We start from the raw sequence: 18,192 nt of genomic DNA, 5'->3' as shown, positions 1-18,192 counted from the left end.
GCCGTGACAGTCTGTGCCACTTTGATTTGTTTCCAGTTTTGGTGCTAATCTATTGGAGTCAACACAATTACTGCTCATTATGTCTCTATGGCAGCAGCAGCTCAGTGGTCACACTCATTCACACATTAGATTAGCCTTAAACACAAAGAAATATGGTGCAGAATTCAATCTGAGAGGAGGGGACGCCAGTGGCCAACAACACTGCCTTATATAGTCTTTTTACATAGTGAATTCTTGAATAAAATGTTATGTTTTCGGAAGTTTAGAGGTGCTTCATGTAACTTTTCTAATGGTAGGTCTACCACCACCATTCCTTTGCCTGGAATGTTCCACAGTAGCGGGTTGCACCACCAAGCCGACTTACAGGTCAGCTCTGTGGAGAGTGTAAATAGGCTCACAGGAAGAAAGCTTAATCAAACATTGGAATACTCCAGACAAAGCAACGGTATCACCATGGAGACAAGCAGGTGCTCCCCCTCCAGAAAAGTTATATGGTGCTTCTCTAAGGGTTTTACTTTGTGCACTGACCAAACTATTTTAAATTGGTCAATATTTAACGTTGTCACAAACAATAATAAATCAAACTTTATGTCCCATCCCCATGCTGTTTTAGCCTACACTTTGCTTGAATAATTAAGGTATCATTTAATGGACTACCACAACTTACATTTGAGAGCTACATGCAGTCCCATGATGCAGCTTTTGGTGATATTTGAAGAAAACTCAGTTGGTCCATTACATACTGTTTTATTGTGAATTCCTAGTAATGAACGTTGTTTTATTGCTCTACAGGAACAGCCAGTACTATGAGAAGGTGTCTGACCCTCTGGATCTGAGCACCATCGAGAAACAGATCCTCACGGGACACTACAAAACGGTGGAGGCCTTCGACGCGGACATGCTCAAAGTGTTCCGCAACGCTGAGGTACGACTTCTACACTGATCCACTTTAGTTTTATGTCATTACAAGAGATGATCCAGTCTTGATTCAACTGCAGAAAAGGTGTAATTTGAATGAGCAATAGTAAATTTATTACCATGTTTTTTTTTTTATAAGAGTAGTTGTCAATTGGGTGTTAACTACTGAGGATCAAATTAGTACTGATTTTCAACTTGACCTTTACCAATACCACAAATTAAGTCTTAAAATATGCATCTATTTACCCACATCCACCCCCACATCTATAGAACTAAACCAGATTCAGACTAGGATTAAACTTCGTATCCATTTCCAATACCAAGCTGCCAATTTCTAGAGTAGACTTTGGCACCCTCAACATAAACCCCATAGATTTACATCTGTTTAGGTGAAGGGATTAAATAAGTGGCACTTGGAACCTCTTGAAGAAGCTCTTTGCAGCAGCCACAAGTTTGAAGTGTGTATCTAAATTAAATTCATGTGAAAAGGGGAGTAGAAGTTGAGGCCTCTAACTTTTGGTAAATAGGTCTTTCTATCACTGACTCTGGCTGTGCCCCTCGGTGTTTGGAAAATTTTACACACTGATTATGTTTGGTAGTTGATGCAGTTTATTGGTGTAATTGTTTTTGGACGTTCAACACCTTTCTGTCAGGCATGATCCTCTTGTATCTACTATTTTTCCCAGAAGATTATTTTAATGTAAATAACAAATATGAACAAAAAATTAACCAAAAGACTGCTACATATTGATAAAAAAACAAAAAGGTTTCTTGTTTTGTTGTGCTTTTTCAGAAATACTATGGCAGGAAGTCATCAGTGGGGCGGGATGTGTGCCGGCTACGTAAAGCGTATTTTAGTGCCCGAAACGAGGCGGCGGTTCAGATCGATGAGATCGTGGGCGAGACAGTGAGTGAAGCGGACAGCTCCGACTCTTTGGAGAGAGAACAGCACCCCGAGTCCCACGACAAAGATGATGACGTGATCCGCTGCATCTGTGGCATGTACAAGGATGAGGGCCTCATGATCCAGTGTGAGAAGTGCATGGTGAGGAGTCTGTAGGCTGTATAAGAGGAGTGGTTAGAGATAAGAGGTGGCTTCAAAGGCACATTTTTATTAAATTAGTCGTGACAGTGGTAGTAGTGGTTAGGGGTTGGCAATACACAAAAAAATATATTATATTTTAGGGCCTAGATCATGATTGCGATTTTAGCACGATTCATGCAGTTAGTATGTTTTCATACACCATTATGAGGTAACTTAATCTGCTCCTTTTGAAAGTTTACTTTTCACTGTGATTGGTTAAATCCATCTGTCACTCACATAACAGCATGACAGAGGCTAACTATTAGAAGGAACGAGTGGGGGAAAATGTGCATTTGTGGTGCATTAAACAGAAAAGCATTTTTTACTGTATTGCTCTAAGTAGTGGTAGTGCAGCAATACTGGTTATATTGACATAGGGTGATAGCAAGTTTATAATAATAGTATTTTTAAAAAGACTTAACCAAGAAGAACTTTCTTTTGCACATTACTGACCATGTAAAATTATGTTAACACACTTTTATTTTCTCAGTTTACAACATGATAAGGTGTAACTAACCTGTTCTCTTGTAATGTCAGGTCTGGCAGCATTTTGACTGTATGCGTCTGGAGACTGAGGTGGAGCACTACTTATGTGAGCAGTGTGACCCTCGGCCTGTGGACAATGTATGACTCTCAAACTTACATTACTTACAGCTATAACACAGTACAGAGGCCCATTGATGTATTGAATGCTATTTTCCTAATTGAACTGTTTGCGTTGTCATGGTTACAGGAGGTTCCCATGATCCCACAGCCCAGTTACGCTCAGGCCGGCTCCATCTACTATATCTGCCTTCTCAGGGATGAGCTGCTGCTACACCAAGGTACAAGCGAAACCTCCACCAAAACCTCTGTAATTCTGTTAGGGACATTACTGTAATATTTAAGTTCATAATAAGCTGAGGAAGTACTCATTTATTTTACACATGGTCTGATAGAATTTTATGGAGGAAGACCTTCTTTAGTCAACTGCAGCCCTTATTTTTGCGGACAGTGGAGCTCGTACTTGTGTTAAAGTTGTGTCTGTGTTGTGTCTTGTGTCTTTCAGGGGACTGTGTGTACCTGATGCGGGACAGCAGGAGGAGTCCTGAAGGCCAGCCGGTTCGACAGTCCTATCGTCAGCTCACCCACGTCAACCGGGACAAACTCGACATCTTCAGGATCGAGAAGCTCTGGAAGAATGACAAGTGAGTCTATTATCTGCAATAACTATGGATTCACCTGCGTAAATTCTATATTCTATATGATTCATTGATATTAAAACTATACCATATTTTTTACTAACCATACAACATTTGATAATTGATCTAAATACATTACACATTGTACATTACATTACACAGTACATTTGTTTTTAGTTTGTGCAGCCAAAGAAAAAAATAAAGTCTGATTTTTTGTGGAGAAAATGCTTTCACAATTATCATTTGACATTGTGAAACATGTGCATTCACTGAACAATAATGTTTATTAAAACATGTCTTTGACCAACTTTTCAGCTTTCAACTTTTACTTTCTTTTGTGCATTCAAAGCTATACTTAGTGGCACTTTGCTGTAATTTACAATGTAATAAAATCTGTAACTCCAGTGAGAGACTTATTGTCTTGAACAATGCCTCAAAAGACTTTAGCTTTAGGCTCTTTTCACCTTTTGACGTACCAAATCACAGTTAATAAGTTTCCTTTGATTGAAATTGTACCTTCACCTTAGAAGTAAGTAACACCTGGTCTTGTCTTTTTTAAGGGGTGAGCGGTTTGCCTTCGGTCATCATTATTTCCGTCCACACGAGACACACCACTCTCCGTCACGGCGCTTTTATCAAAACGAGTTGTTCCGGATGCCTCTGTACGAGATCATCCCTCTGGAGGCTGTGGTGGGACCCTGCTGCGTCCTTGACCTCTACACCTACTGCAAAGGTTAGGCCAAGTCCACTGCTGTTTACTAATTATTAAAACACAGAAACAAGTATTCAATATAATTTCTAAGGGCAATATGAGACTCAACACAGGACACAAGTTAAAAGTTAACTACATCCAGTCAAACAGTTAATGAGGACTACATTTTTTAAAATGGCTAAACCAAGTCTGGACTAAATCAGGACAAGCTAGGAGTGTTCATAACCATTGATAATCCAGATTAATGGTATGCCTGACCCAAGACAGAAAATATATGTTAGCCTTTTTTCTTTTAGTAGTAAACTATAACATGTGTAGATCCTTATTTTTACATTTTTTTCATTGTAATTTGCAATATTGATCTAATAGAAAACTGATAGGCCCCAACAATTCATAGTGAAATTTCACTGTACCAAGCAGCAGATTTCAATTATGTGATTTCATTGTGAATTGACATTTTTGAACTATCAACAGGACCATGATCATAAAAGGAAAAATTCATTCTTTGATTAGATTTGTGATTCATGTTTTAATAAAAGGATTCTGTTCCAAGTTCACATTTTAAACACCTCCAGAAGAATTGACAAAAGGACTGAAGTATGAACTGACAAAACAAAAATCATCTTTCAGAACATGTTTGTACAGATCTAAATTACAGAGTTAGCTGTTTTTATGCAGAATAAGACATTTAGTTGTTAGTGGAGGAAATTATGGTACTTCAAAAGTTGCTTCCTTTGCAGTTTGCCAACTGTGTCCATTCAAATTGCGATTTCTATTCAATAGCAATTAATGGTGCAGCTCCACTTAGTGCTATCAGAAGAAACCATATCCAACCAGTGATGATGGTGCCACAGTTTGAGAAAGAGAATTGCACCCAGTCTTATGATTGTCAGATACTAGTCAATAGTAAAACTAGTAGCAAAACTAGGTACTTATTTGAGCAAGCACTGATACTAGAAAAGTCATATCAACAGGACAGAAGTGAACCTCATGAATAGCTTTAGGATGGTCTTCAGCTGTATTAAAACAAGTATAAGTTATAAATAATGATCAAAAAAACACTATGGAACCTACCTGGACGAATGAGGGATTACACAGATATAAGGCCACATGGGAATATAAAACAAATACGAACATTTAATGTTGAAAATCACATTCTATTGTCTAAAGAAAGAATGCTTTTAATTGTCACTGTGGTATCAGAATCAGTATTGATTTCGATAGTGAGGAATAGACTCGAGTTTGAAATTTTAGTATGGTGACACTATCCAGTCTACAATAATAATTTACGGACCATTGTTTCTGCCTATAGGACGTCCCAAAGGAGTGAAGGAGCAGGACGTATACATTTGTGACTACCGCTTGGACAAATCTGCTCATCTGTTCTACAAGATTCACAGAAACCGTTACCCAGTCTGCACCAAGCCATACGCCTTCAACCACTTCCCCAAGCGGCTGACGCCCAAGAGAGACTTCTCGGTGAGGGGCATTTATTTTCAACACTAGATATTATGAGACTGAAGGTAGTATTACAACTAATTGTACATTGTACGGTAGCCACTATGAAGTTGTGCCAACTGCAGAAATATCACATTTGAACCAAGTGAACTAATACCCATTATTACACTTGTATTATCCACATTGCAGTATGGGGCCAGTTTTTTACTAAAAGTATTTACTTTTTAAACACAACTTTTTCAATCCAAGAACAACTTATTTTATCATGAACATTTGTGCTTTTTAACAGGAAAATAATAAAAAGATAGTGATATCTTTACAGTGTAATTTATTTTCTTCTTTCTGGATTAAGAGGGCCTTTACCTGAATCCCTGAACTGTATTTCTGATATATTTTGTCCCTTGTTGCAGCCTCACTACGTCCCCGACAATTACAAGAGGAACGGGGGCCGATCCGCCTGGAAGAGCGAGCGTCCGAAAGGCGAGGGATGTGAGGACGACGCCTCCTCTTCGTGCGAGCGGGACTTCCTGAACGAGGACAGCAGAGGCACGGAGGACCTGGACATAGACACGCCCCCTCCGGACCACCCTCCTCAGCTCCTGTCCGGCAGCAAATCACGAAAACAGAAAAAGGGCGACCACACTGGGGAGGATGAAGAGGAGGGGGCAGAGCCTGAAAAGAGGCGGGACATGGAGGAGAGTTTGGCGGGACGTTTGGGCGACATGTTGGAACTGCCGTTGTCGTCTACGTCCTCGCCACTGCCTCACCCCGCTCTGGGCCGCAGGGAGGCACAGAGGGAGAGACTCAATAAGATTTTACTAGATCTGCTTCACAGGACACCAAACAAAAGCGGCGAGGGGGCCAAGCAAAGTCGACCCGCTGACGAATGAGGGTCTATGAATCATTGTTATGTCAAAAGGCAGGGAAAGATGTTTTGATCGTTTCATTTCAGTCTTTTACCCGTGTTTTCTGATCTCTCCATGCTTCATTTGAACTGTCACATTTACAGTCCTGCTGCTAAGGCTTTTAATAAGTATACATACATAGACAGCTGTATTTTTTTTTTCAGGCGTTTTTATTAGAAACAATATTACCCAAACTTTTACCGAACCTATGCAGTGCATTTTAACACTTAACTCCTTCACCTTTTAGCACAAACTAAAACACATATATGTAAGGCTAGAGCAGCTGCTAAGTGTATTGATAAAAGATGACAAATGGACAACATGGGGAGAAGATTGTCTAGTTGTTATTAATGGTAGATTTGTAGAGTCTTCTGGTTGCCGACTTGCCCTCTTTGAGTTTACCATGGGCACTTGGACTAGGGAGGCTTGGGGGCAGAAAATAATTAGCTACCTACCTACACTTTTTGAGCAAAGGGCAGCAAATGTAGTGGAGAGACTTGTTAGCCGACTGACCGTTAGCAACCACAATGTGTCACTGGGGACCTCTTCTGAGCTCATCTCTTAGGCTGCCATCTTCACTCTAAAAGGGTGTGGAAATGCTGACTTCATGGCAATTGCTGACAAAGCTGACCAAGACTTATTACTTATTTATGATGCAAAACAATGTAACGACCATAGGAAACATAACCCATGCACTTACATCCTGTTTTGGACATCGCAAACTTAGTTTGGATAGAAATTAGGACTGAGTCAAGTATGGGTTGGGGGACGTTGTCTGATAATGAGAAGGCTAGAGAATAACTCCCCCTTGTGGGATTTTGCTGCAATGACCACATGTGAGAAAGGGTGGGGGCCAGGAGGAAAGGCATAGGACAAATGCAAGTGGAGCTGTGTGTTCAGGCACTGCTCACACGTGGAGTTAACAGGAAGTTGGAGAACTGCACTTTTGGTACAGAGGAAGTTGTGGAGCTCTGTGTAATGTATCTATAATGGAACACACTAACTCTCAGTATTGGATGATGCAGTCTGAAAACAAGTTAAAGTCTATTATCCTTTTCTCTTTTACTGTAACTCATTAGGGATCTGAAACCGGGGTGGGTTTGTTTAGTAATGAAGGGGAGGAGGGGGCCTTTTGGAGCTTTTGCGCTTTTTGTCAAAGTGTCTTGTTAAGGTTTAATTTTGTAATACCTTTGTAAGGCCGTCAGTCCGCCTCTGCTTCAGTAACACTTTCACCAGCTCAAATAAAGCAGGGGACCTCGACTACGCCTTACTGCCGAGCCCACTGCCTTCTGTGAGTGTGCACACTGACTGTGCTTCTTTATTCAAAATATACCTTTTTAAAAAACAAAAAAAATTAAGGGCTCGATGGCAATTAACAGTTTTAAGAAAATTATGAAAACAATAGTTAACATGAAATGTATCGTGATGGTCATATTTTCTTATACTCTGATAGGGAGGGGATATGCTGTATATTGGGAGGGAGGGGTGGATTTTCCTTCTTTATCTTTAAACTATGTCCTGGTTGCCATGGAGAATGTTTTAAATTGTGATATTTGATGAGATTTCATCGTTCCCCAAAATGCCTCTTCTAAAAGGGACATCCTGAGAGTCCCATTAAACTGACAGAAGGAGACAGAGCGAAACAGGAAGCTGTACAGTGCCAATGTTTGTAAATAACACTTTACAATGTGTCTCCAAAAGCAATATCTCCAAATGGATTTGTTTATTATTGTACTGTACAGGCCCTAAATGTATTATGACTATTATAATAATGATAATATTATTTGTTCCGTTTGTATTACTCTCATGAAGACACTTAAGCTTGGAGGAAATTACTTTTTTAATGTCCTTAAATCTCTTATTGTCGTTAGACACAAACTGAAGCTTTTGTTGCCTATAAATGAAATTTCTCTATGTAGTGCATGATCGAATGTCTGACAGAAGGCATTGGACAGTGGCTCCACAAAGACACCTTTGTCACTGAATATTGTTAATAATATAACTTTAAGGAGAAATTTACTCCTTGTTTTTGCTGCAAAGTGTTGAACACTAAAAAAACAAACAACATAAAAATGTTATAATATTTTTGAACGTTGACAGAAACAAAAGTGAAGCTGTCAGCCCGATATCATGTTTATTTGTTTTTCTTTCAAATAGGAAACGGTTTTGTGATAGCGGTCATTGTATAATGCTTGTACTTGTATTTGTGAATTTTGTGTGATTTGTTTAGTTATTTTTAGACAATCACAAAATAAGATGCAAGCATTGTAAATGGCAGACTGGCAGATTTTGTGATGTGTACAGTTTGTCAGAATCTTCTTCCACTTGTTTGTAATTATGATTCTTAAGTCATGCAAATGCTGTTGGTTTTTACTTTTTGTTTTATATTTGTTTTTGTTTGTTTGTTTTTTAATAAAAGCACTACATAATTGTGATTCGACATGGTGCTGTTTGTAATTTTTTTTTATTTTTTTTTTACAAAATACAACTTACTATTTTGTTCAGGCCATGTATAGTTTTATTTGTTTTGAGCATCTTTCAAAATAAAGATATGTTTTATGCTTAGATAACATCCCCCAAATGCAATCAATTATAGATCTGATATAATCTTTGTATTAGTCTGTGCAGCTTGAGAGTAGCCTTTAGTTGACCATGCAGGACTCGTAGGTGGGCACCATGTACTTGATGTTGATGAAGGCCTCTTCTCCTCCGTAGCGCTCCAGTACCTCCAGAGTCTCCTGGATCAGGTCTCCCACGTTCTGCCTTTTCTGCTGGCTGTAGTCGATACCATCTCCGGAGTTTATGTTCATCCTCTTGAAGATGTTGAAAATAGGTAATATCTGTCGATAATACGGCACTAGAGACTCCCCTACCATCTCTCCGGACATGACCAGGTGTTGAATGACCTTTAGGGTGGTACAGATGACCCGGGGGTTTCTCGTGTTCAGAGCATTCCGGATTGGGATGATGAGCTGCGGGATTACTGGTTGAATTTTAGGACCCCCGTGCTCCAACATATCATGGATCCCCCGCTGAGCAAAGAACTCGTATGGGTGCGTCGTCTCGCATAGCCCGTCGAAAAACAGCGGCAGGTAGTGGTGGTAATCCAGCTTTTCGATCTCTACTTTCCACGCGATGCCATTGCCTTTGGTGTCGTGTTTCAGCGCCATGGGGAACTCGCCTCGCTCGTAGAATTTGCGGAAAAGGGTCGGTTTGGACGGTCTCTCCTGGAAAGCCCCAGCCGCGGTAGGTCCAATCACCACGGAGTTTTTCATTTGAGCCTTCATTGTGAATCCCAGCGTTTTAAGGTCTGCCTTTTTCTTCGGCATGTCTGAAAATATTCACAAATAACCCAATAACTGCATAAAAACTGCCAAAAAGCAGTTAATGAGAACTTGCCTCCCGTTTGCTAGCCACAACAAACTGCGGCGTGTGTGGTTGCCATGGTGACACGTAAAGACGGCAGCTTCTTGAAAGCTTGCGTCACCTCACGCAAAAGTCTCAAATCTAGACCTGATCCTTGTATTTTAATGTGTAAAATGTACAGCAATACTTTTATGCTCATGCTCATTTAAATAATTTTTTTATGAACTACAAAAAAATACAAATAAATAATAAATAAAAATAAGTATGACGAAGAAAATGCTGCAAATGAGGACGCCTCGAGACCTGCACGTGTAATATGAACAGGTGTTTGGACGTGCACGTGGACACTAATCTAATATATATATGCTAACAGTTAGGCTAGCTGGTTAACACATTATTAGCTCTGTTGTAAGGAACAGATACTAAACCAAATGATTTCTCAGATATTGTTGGGTGGGTTGTATGTGTTCTATGTTTAAGAAAGGTGGAGGTCATTTCTTGGTTGATAGTAAAATGATTCATTAGCAGCTTTATGCCAGTGTTGCCACTTGGTAGGTCATTATATTGTATTTTATTCCTAGTATAGATTACAATTACTGCTGGATTCTTTGTTGTGGTCAATAGGCTGCCAGACCTTTGGTAAGTAACAGGATCATGCTGTTTAGTCTGTGGGACAGGTGGTGTTTTGTGTGTTCAGTTAAAGCTCAAGCTTTTATGTTACAGATGTCTATCATTTCACAGCTAATGTCCAGGTGGATTTCCCCAAACTCTACCCTCTCCTGGGTATAAAGAACATACCACCTGTCCATTGCAAAACCACAAAAACTGAAGGGGGACAGGCAGCAGGTAAAATCCCTAACAACCTAAACTCAGTCAAACATTACAAATTAATTACTGACAAGGGAGAGTAGGGAGAAAATGGTGTATTACTGTGTGAGGTTTACTAATTTGCGATTATCTGAATATGCTGAGAAACTGTGAAGCAATTCTCGAGGAAAATAGTGACACATATCTTAAACCTCCATGTTAAGTTTATGCTGTCCGTCATCTGTCACTGAGTGGTACATTTAAGAAAGTTCAGGCTGTTTGTTCAATCAGAATTGGTAAAAAATAACATGTAACATGTAACTGAAAACTATTGCCTGTTCATAGAGGAACAATCGAACACTCTGTTGATTTGTAGAACAAAAGCCTGCTCAGCTGCAAGGGCCTTAGGATAAATGGTAAGAAATGTTAAAATGATCACTAATTAGTTTAATTCACAACAAAAACTGCAAAATGTATGTTTGTGATACACACAGGATGAAGTAGATTAGCAGATTTGGAAAACTGAATAAAATGCTTCAATATCTGAGCTGACTTCAGAGCATCTAGCAAGTGGGAGAGAGTTTATTATTGAATTGTACATTTACTTTGTGTTTTGATCTCTTTTGTCAATTTCAGTTTTGATAGTTTTAGGCAAGCCAGACTGACTGATGAAATGGTAACATCACTTTGAATGTGCTTTTGCTGGACTGCAGTCTAAGGTTAGATATCGTGTACTTTTCACACAAAATTTCAACTCTTTCATGAAGAGTCTTCTCAATGATGGCTGACAGGTGTTAGGTCAAATGAGGTAAAAACAAAAACAAAAAACAATGATGTTACAGTAACTCATGGACAGTGTTCTTATAGTATGAGGTTCTGAAACATGAAACATATTGTATGACTTATTTTTTTGTTAATGTTTATTACTGGGTTCATAAACTTGAATAATAGTTAATAATGCATAGCCAATTAAAGCAGAACTACTTTTATTTATCCATCCATTAGCCTACTAGCTTAAATGATGTTGGATTACTTACCAATCTTTACTCTGCCATTACTCCTTGTGATGGAATTGTGTATTTCGATGGCAACCCACTCCCAAATCATAGCTACCACATTCTTCTCTTTGAGAAAAGTATGTAAGTTAAAATTCAGTTCAGTTGTTTTTAGTCATTTTACAACACTTTAAAGGACCTGTATTATGAAAAGATAACTCTTTTGAGCTTTTAGCCATGTTATAATGCTGTTCATCATCAAAAACATACCTGGAGTTGTGTTTTGTTTCATTCACTCATGTTTGAGTAACCCTTTGTTATTAGTCTGTCTACATCTCCAAAGCTCAAAATGTTCTGTTCCACCTTGTGATGTCACATAGAGGTAGTTTTCAAGTTAATAGTTACCTGTTGCCTTTAGTTTAGTAGAGATAGGCAATTGATTCTATCTAGTGAATACCACACACATTCACTAGATTCAAATGATTCTAGTGAATGTGTGTGGTATTTAAAAACACAGTGGAGCATTTCCTGTATCGCCACATGACATCACAAGGTGGAACAGTGTTTGCTGTCTGAAAAAAAAAATCAATATGCAGGGTTTGTGTGTTAAACATGCATGAATGAAATGAAACACAACTCTGAGGAGGAAATATAATTATAACATAGATCAGAAAATAGCATAATATGGGCCCTTTAAAGTATCCCATGTCTCCCTAATTCATGTGTGCAATATTCAGCATCAGCCTGTTCCTGAGAAATAACCAAATTGGGGATGAAGGGGCGTACGCGTCTGATTGGCTCTGCGTTATCAACAGCCAAAACAGCTAACACAAACCTCCTCTTTTTTAACCTTGCCTTTAACTGTACTGAGAATGCAGAGGCTGCGTATCTTGCTCAAGTAAAGTCTAAAATGCAAGTAAAAATATTAGTGCATTACCATTCAACAGTTTTAGCTGAGCGAAGTACTACAAAGTAATTATTCTGCTCTAAAAACATGGATCTAAACCATCATTAGAATATATTTTTATATAACTATATGACAGTTCTAATTTGTAACACAATGGTAGCAACAACACTTAAAAAGGACAACTAATTGTTTGAGATTGGATATTTTATTTTTATTTTTTTTATGAGCAACATCATGACAATATGCAGCTGTGTTGCTGCACTGTACATAAATATATTATTGTACCAGTAAACAGAGAATATAACAAAGCTAAAAGTTATTAAAGTATTAAAAAAATGAAAAATTCACATCACTACTTATTTGTTGTGTTTTGGAGAAAAATATGATCTCTATTTTAGATTTGTCAAATGTTCTGTCAACTTGTACTTATGACTTTGCCCCTACTGAACATACTACTGCTAACACTAATTATTTTGTAATGTAACGTTGTTCTTGTACACAGGACCTGTGTCTGAACCGTGCCCTAATCTACCTCTCATTGACCAACAATCAGATCGGAGACTCAGGGGCCGCTCATTTGTCCAAGCTATCCATTTACATTAGAGCTTTTAAGTTGTAGAAATGCTCTTGTAACTCTGGTTAAGCTGTTTTAGATCCCATTAATCTTTAACATTATTACATAACATTATAACATGTAACTTTATGAAGTAAAATGAGGTGAACATTGTTTCAGATTCTGGGGGAGTTTCCTCTCATGAAGACTCGTTATAACATTGGTCATTTTGGCTGTTCAGTCAATCAAATTTTAATCGTGATTACAATTATTGCTCCAATCACTAACAGACATTGGTAATCTGTTCTTAATTGTAAGGCCATACCCATCTAATCTACCCAGCCTTTTAGAAGATAAATCATAGGAAGATAGGAAGATAAATCATAAAAACAATTATAGTAAGTCTTCTTCTAGGTTAACTTTTGACTGATTGCTTAATATAATACTGCTTTCAAGTATGACCCATATAATCATTATTATTTCATTATTCATCATCATCATTATTATTATTTTCCATGATTGAAAGCCCCTATTGGTAAAAGTATTGATAAGACTTTCTGATGCTTTATTACCAGTTGATACTATAATCACACATACATTTATGCAAATTATAAAATAGTATGTCATTGATGTTGTACTGTGTCAGAACTTTGGTCAGATCTCGATGAAGAGGCCAGCACACCAGTCAAACCAGACCCTAAAGGAAACGCCAAAAGTAACTGCCATATTAACTGTTATAGTAAACACAATCTTGACCTTTATTTCCAATCATGATGCTGTTTTTATTTCACAGGAAACTGTTTAAAAAAGAGCAGAAATCAGAAAAAGGAAGTGTGCCCCAAAATCCACCAAAGTAATAATATTTGTATCTATATCTATATTTAGCTGTACAAAATGTGCTCAAAACATAATTGATATTGTATTGACTGTATGTTAATTTGTACACTTTCTAATGCACTGGTTGAGGTTTGTTTGTCACAAACATTAACCTTTGAGTTTGAATACAGTTTTCAAGTCTAATGTTATGTTACACTACCTTTTTAATCTAGTGAAAGCCTGAAGTGGAGATAGTGAACCCCCTGCTGGATCCTTTGGCACATTACAAAGACGGACGAATGTTTTTGCCTGGAAATTCAACTCTGTTCTACCTCTGTTTGGCACTTCAGAAATCTGGCTCTAAAAATATCCAACATGTTAAGAGGTTGTTATGTAAGTTTGTGTTGTGTCTGTCTTAAAGAGCCCATATTAATCTATTTTCTGATATATGCTCGAATGTTGTTTCCTCATCACAAACATACCTGAGTTGTATTTTGTTTAATTCACACATGTTTAACACACAAACCCTGCATAATTAGGCTGAGGTCTTCTCTCAAACTGAAAACACTCCGTTCCACCTTGTGATGTCTTGTGGTAATACAAGAAGAGCTCCACTGTGTTTTTAAACTATATACGCCTTCACTAGAACCATTTAGATTATTTCAGACTTGGAATTGCCAATCTCTATTGAACAAAGAGGTAATAGGCAGCTGTTAACTTGAAATCTACCACATGACTTCACAAGGTGGAACACAGCATTTTTAGCCTTGGAGATGCAGACTAATAATAAATGTGTGAATGAAACAAAACACAATTCCTGGTATGTTTTTGAGGAGGTAATTATAGGCATTATAATTAGGAGGCATTATAACATGGCTTAAAGCTCACATGAGCCATTCTGTGTAATATAGGACCTTCAAAGCTGCACTGTGTAACATTTATGGTGGAGGACCCACTAAGTGCTTGTCTTCATGGAGATGTTATTGCTTTACCTGGTGTGTTTTCACTGTATATTTGAGCAATAAAAACATCTGTTGAATATATGCAAGACATATAAATGTTATGATATACTATGGAACATTCCAGGCAATGCAGTAACATCTCCATGGAAACAAGCAGGCAGTGGACTTCAGCAGAAAAACTACAGAATGAACTTTTAAATAACAGATAACTTGTAACTGACATCTGAGGTTGAATGAGTCTTAATGTTGTTGTAGGGTGCTTGAATGACATTTTAATATAAAGCAACACAAATTTAGTTTATTATTTTGTTTACAATGATTTACAAACTTATAAACATGTTTGTGTCTGTTTATAGACAATGTAATAACAGAGAAATCACTGCCTCTGTTCTTTACCTCTCTGGAGCAGCAGACAGAGGGAGGACTGCTGCATCTGTGTTTAAATGTATGTTTCATTATTACACTGTTACATGTTAAAAAACTGCCCTTGATGTCACAAACCAAAGATGGAATAATTATCTCCTCATCTTGCTCCTTTAGAGTAATTACTTTTCTCTAGACTGTGAACTATTCAACAAAATAAACCAAGCCCTGCATGTTAGAGACCCGAACAACAGACCTGTGACAGACCAGCCATTAGGAGGAACACAAACAACTAAGCATAAGTATTTTGTCATTAAATGTTATTTATTTACACTTTTTATGATGCTATATTGCTACATTTGTTTTGTTATCCAATTTTTGTTAAGTATCATCAGGCTTTTTGTACCCTCTGATGCAACTAAGTGACTGTCAAACTGTAAATTTGATCATAAAATGTATTAATTAAAATAAAATGTAAATAGTAAATCTATTATACACAAGATTATGCTGCCATCTGCTGTTAAAAAGTAGCAGTCATTGATTCGGACATTTACTCAAAATTGGCACGTCTAAATAATAAGTCTGCAGGTTGTTTATATATATATATATATATATATATATATATATATATATATATATATATATATATATATATATATATATATATATATATATATATATATATATATATATATATATATATATATATATATATATATATATATATATAACTATAAACATGTTCACTTAGTACATTTATAAAGGTTTATTGAATATTCTTCTGACTGTATGGGTGGAGTGTTGTCCCTACAAACGCAGACGTCACATCCGGTCCCTGCTCAAAGCGTCCCTCCATATCAACCCCGCGCTTCCGGTAATGCCTCCTTTTCGGCAGCGGCTATTTCCTCGCCAACATGCCAGTGAGTACCAGGAGGCCGCCACATCATGTTATTCTCACGGAATAAAACAGCCGAGGTGTTATAGACGGCTTAATAGTTACGTTAAAAGTTAGCGACCCTGCTGGTGTGGGTTTTAGGCGGTTTTAATGAGTCCCCGTGCCAGATTTTGTCCAAAAATGCGCACCACGTTTGGGCGCATTGTGAGACAAGATGGCTGCGCGCACACCGCAAACATGGAGCTAGTTTCGACGAGGCTAATCACTTAACAAAACAGCAATCGTTATATTATCATCACTTGCTATAATTTTAACATTTATTCACACCATGTTCTGATTGTTTATAATTCCAGTGATTTGTGCAAAGATGAGTAACACACTGGGGTTAATTATCTAAGCCAGGGAAGTAGGCCACGCTGCAGACCAGTACATCAAGCAGCTTCAGAGCTATAATGAAAAATGTACAGATCATAGGGCTATTGATTGCGATCAGATTGTGAGATAAATGTTGCGTTTGTTTGATTTGATCGTGTTTAGAAATTGTTACCCACTAGCTGTTGGTCGTTGTGTTCATTTTTGTCGTTTTCTTTGTTGCGCAGCTCGCAAAAGACTTGTTGCACCCATCCCCTGAGGAGGAGAAGAGGAGGCACAAGAAGAAGCGTCTTGTTCAGAGCCCTAACTCTTATTTTATGGATGTTAAATGCCCAGGTGCGTATCTATTACCGTCTGATGCCATTGTCACTTAAAGGCCAATTTTATAACCTTCTAGTGGGAGCCACCCTGAGATGTTAATGGCATAGTGAGGTACATTCCCGGGATGACATTAAGTGTTTCCATCTTGCATTTGATCAATTACATGTGTGTTTATTGTTTTAAGATGGATTGAAAAAAATGCATTCTCACTGGGGTTGCAGATTCAGACCTCATTTGTAACTAGTGATGTTACCTCCTTGTTTCTGTGGAGATGGATATGTTTAATGTCATACTGTGGGACATTCCATGCACAGCAAGAACATTTCAATGAAACCAATAGATGACGGACCATCCACCAGACAGCGTACATAGTGGAGCCTTAAGGAGGGTGATGTGGTTTTGTAGTTACTGACTTGGAGGTTTCTATTGTTTTCCAGGATGCTACAAGATCACAACGGTGTTCAGCCATGCTCAGACAGTCGTGCTTTGTGTGGGCTGCTCCACCGTCCTGTGTCAGCCAACTGGAGGCAAAGCCCGTCTTACAGAGGGTCAGTATTTTGGAAAACTGTCATTCACCCAATACTTTTGCTGTTGCAATCACACAAAGATTAGTCTTGAATTATGCATATAAAGCATTTCAGGGCCATCTAGGGCTACTGAATTCTTTTTTTGTAGTTTTACAGACTTTAAAAGTAAAAATTACAAATGAGCCAAAATATTCTACCAGATTTGCTTCTAGTTAACATTATTTATTGGACTAGTGGCTCACTAAATATATACAAAAATGGATTTTGGCTTGCGTTGACTCCTTATGCTTACCAGACTGTGAAATTGCTGTATCTTTGATGGCTTGTAAGATCTACAATTGGAGACATTTGGATAATTGTTATCTGGTTCCAAGAATTTCAGAGTGGTAGTGAATTATGTAATCATCTTCAGATATTGGTTTGAATTATGGCAGCATGCAATCAAATAAAAGATCATGGGATGTAGCCAAATGGCACTTTTCTAAGAGCACTGAAAATTGGCTGGACTTCCTTGTTTGTGGTTTTCCAATCTCATCTCAGTGCCAGAGCGACCTCAGTTTGCAGAAGGGTTGAGCTAAACCATTGGCTCCCCCCTTTCGAAGGCTGAGAACAAACCTAACTCAAAATCCTGACAGTTAAAGTTGTAGTTTTATGTGCTGTACAAGCTGCTCTGTCCGCTCTTAAGGCTGCAGTGTAATGTGATTTAAAGGGGAAGAGATGTAGCCCTCATTTGTCACATGTAATGACTTCACCATCAGCAGGGACAATGTGCAGTGTTGCAGTATTTCTGTACAGTAAGCCGCTCTTTGTCAGCTCTCATGTTGGGTCCTTTTCTCTCAACAGGGTGCTCATTCAGGAGGAAGCAGCACTAGTTTCCCTCCCCCAGTGGCCGAGAGAGGGGGATGGACCGGTGGATATCAGCAAAAGCATCAGGAGACAGATCTGAAGACTGTATGAATTGTAACAGTTTATGCAAAATGTCAGCTGTAATTCCACCCTCCGACCCTTTCTCTCTAATAAAATGTTGTTTTCGCTAAATAACATTTGCTT

General features: G+C 38.2%; 3 protein-coding genes and 1 non-coding gene across 5 annotated transcripts in view; 3 read left to right on the top strand and 1 right to left on the bottom strand.

Moving 5' to 3' along the window:
• The window catches only part of ash1l (ash1 (absent, small, or homeotic)-like (Drosophila)), a 48,244-nt gene extending 39,551 nt beyond the window's left edge, over positions 1 to 8,693 (top strand). For both annotated transcript variants that reach the window (XM_033975372.2, XM_055225460.1), the window contains 8 exons: positions 793 to 925; positions 1,712 to 1,963; positions 2,540 to 2,626; positions 2,736 to 2,826; positions 3,051 to 3,189; positions 3,744 to 3,916; positions 5,208 to 5,374; positions 5,764 to 8,693. In XM_033975372.2, the coding sequence (XP_033831263.1) occupies positions 793 to 925; positions 1,712 to 1,963; positions 2,540 to 2,626; positions 2,736 to 2,826; positions 3,051 to 3,189; positions 3,744 to 3,916; positions 5,208 to 5,374; positions 5,764 to 6,243 (1,522 nt within the window). In that variant the 3' untranslated portion in view covers positions 6,244 to 8,693. The remainder of the gene's footprint in view (positions 1 to 792; positions 926 to 1,711; positions 1,964 to 2,539; positions 2,627 to 2,735; positions 2,827 to 3,050; positions 3,190 to 3,743; positions 3,917 to 5,207; positions 5,375 to 5,763) is intronic.
• Positions 8,694 to 8,788: 95 nt separating this feature from the next.
• Positions 8,789 to 9,587, bottom strand: pacrg (PARK2 co-regulated). Its single transcript, XM_033975455.2, has one exon. The coding sequence runs from the start codon at positions 9,585 to 9,587 to the stop codon at positions 8,901 to 8,903; it is 687 nt and encodes a 228-aa protein (XP_033831346.1). The 3' UTR covers positions 8,789 to 8,900.
• Positions 9,588 to 15,847: 6,260 nt separating this feature from the next.
• rps27.1 (ribosomal protein S27, isoform 1) lies at positions 15,848 to 18,183 on the top strand. Its single transcript, XM_033975433.2, has 4 exons — positions 15,848 to 15,947; positions 16,522 to 16,630; positions 17,053 to 17,163; positions 17,986 to 18,183. Exons 1-4 carry the CDS (start codon positions 15,942 to 15,944, stop codon positions 18,012 to 18,014), a joined length of 255 nt encoding a protein of 84 aa, XP_033831324.1. The 5' UTR covers positions 15,848 to 15,941; the 3' UTR covers positions 18,015 to 18,183.
• Positions 17,628 to 17,757, top strand: LOC117379170 (small nucleolar RNA SNORA35). Its single transcript, XR_004542052.1, has one exon. It is a non-coding gene; the product is annotated as a small nucleolar RNA SNORA35 (small nucleolar RNA).
• Positions 18,184 to 18,192: the final 9 nt, after the last annotated feature.

Source organism: Periophthalmus magnuspinnatus, chromosome 11, assembly GCF_009829125.3.
Source record: "Periophthalmus magnuspinnatus isolate fPerMag1 chromosome 11, fPerMag1.2.pri, whole genome shotgun sequence".
Taxonomy (NCBI): domain Eukaryota; kingdom Metazoa; phylum Chordata; class Actinopteri; order Gobiiformes; family Gobiidae; genus Periophthalmus; species Periophthalmus magnuspinnatus.
This window is presented reverse-complemented; position numbering and strand designations above follow the sequence as displayed.

What these genes read in the sequence shown, in the direction of transcription:
- pacrg (XM_033975455.2), bottom strand. Translation starts at nt 9,587, where the DNA reads ATGCCGAAGAAAAAGGCAGACCTTAAAACGCTGGGATTCACAATGAAG.
- rps27.1 (XM_033975433.2), top strand. An exon ending in TATGGATGTTAAATGCCCAG is followed by an intron (nt 16,631 to 17,052) that starts GTGCGTATCTAT and finishes ATTGTTTTCCAG; the next exon opens with GATGCTACAAGATCACAACG. An exon ending in CAAAGCCCGTCTTACAGAGG is followed by an intron (nt 17,164 to 17,985) that starts GTCAGTATTTTG and finishes TTCTCTCAACAG; the next exon opens with GGTGCTCATTCAGGAGGAAG.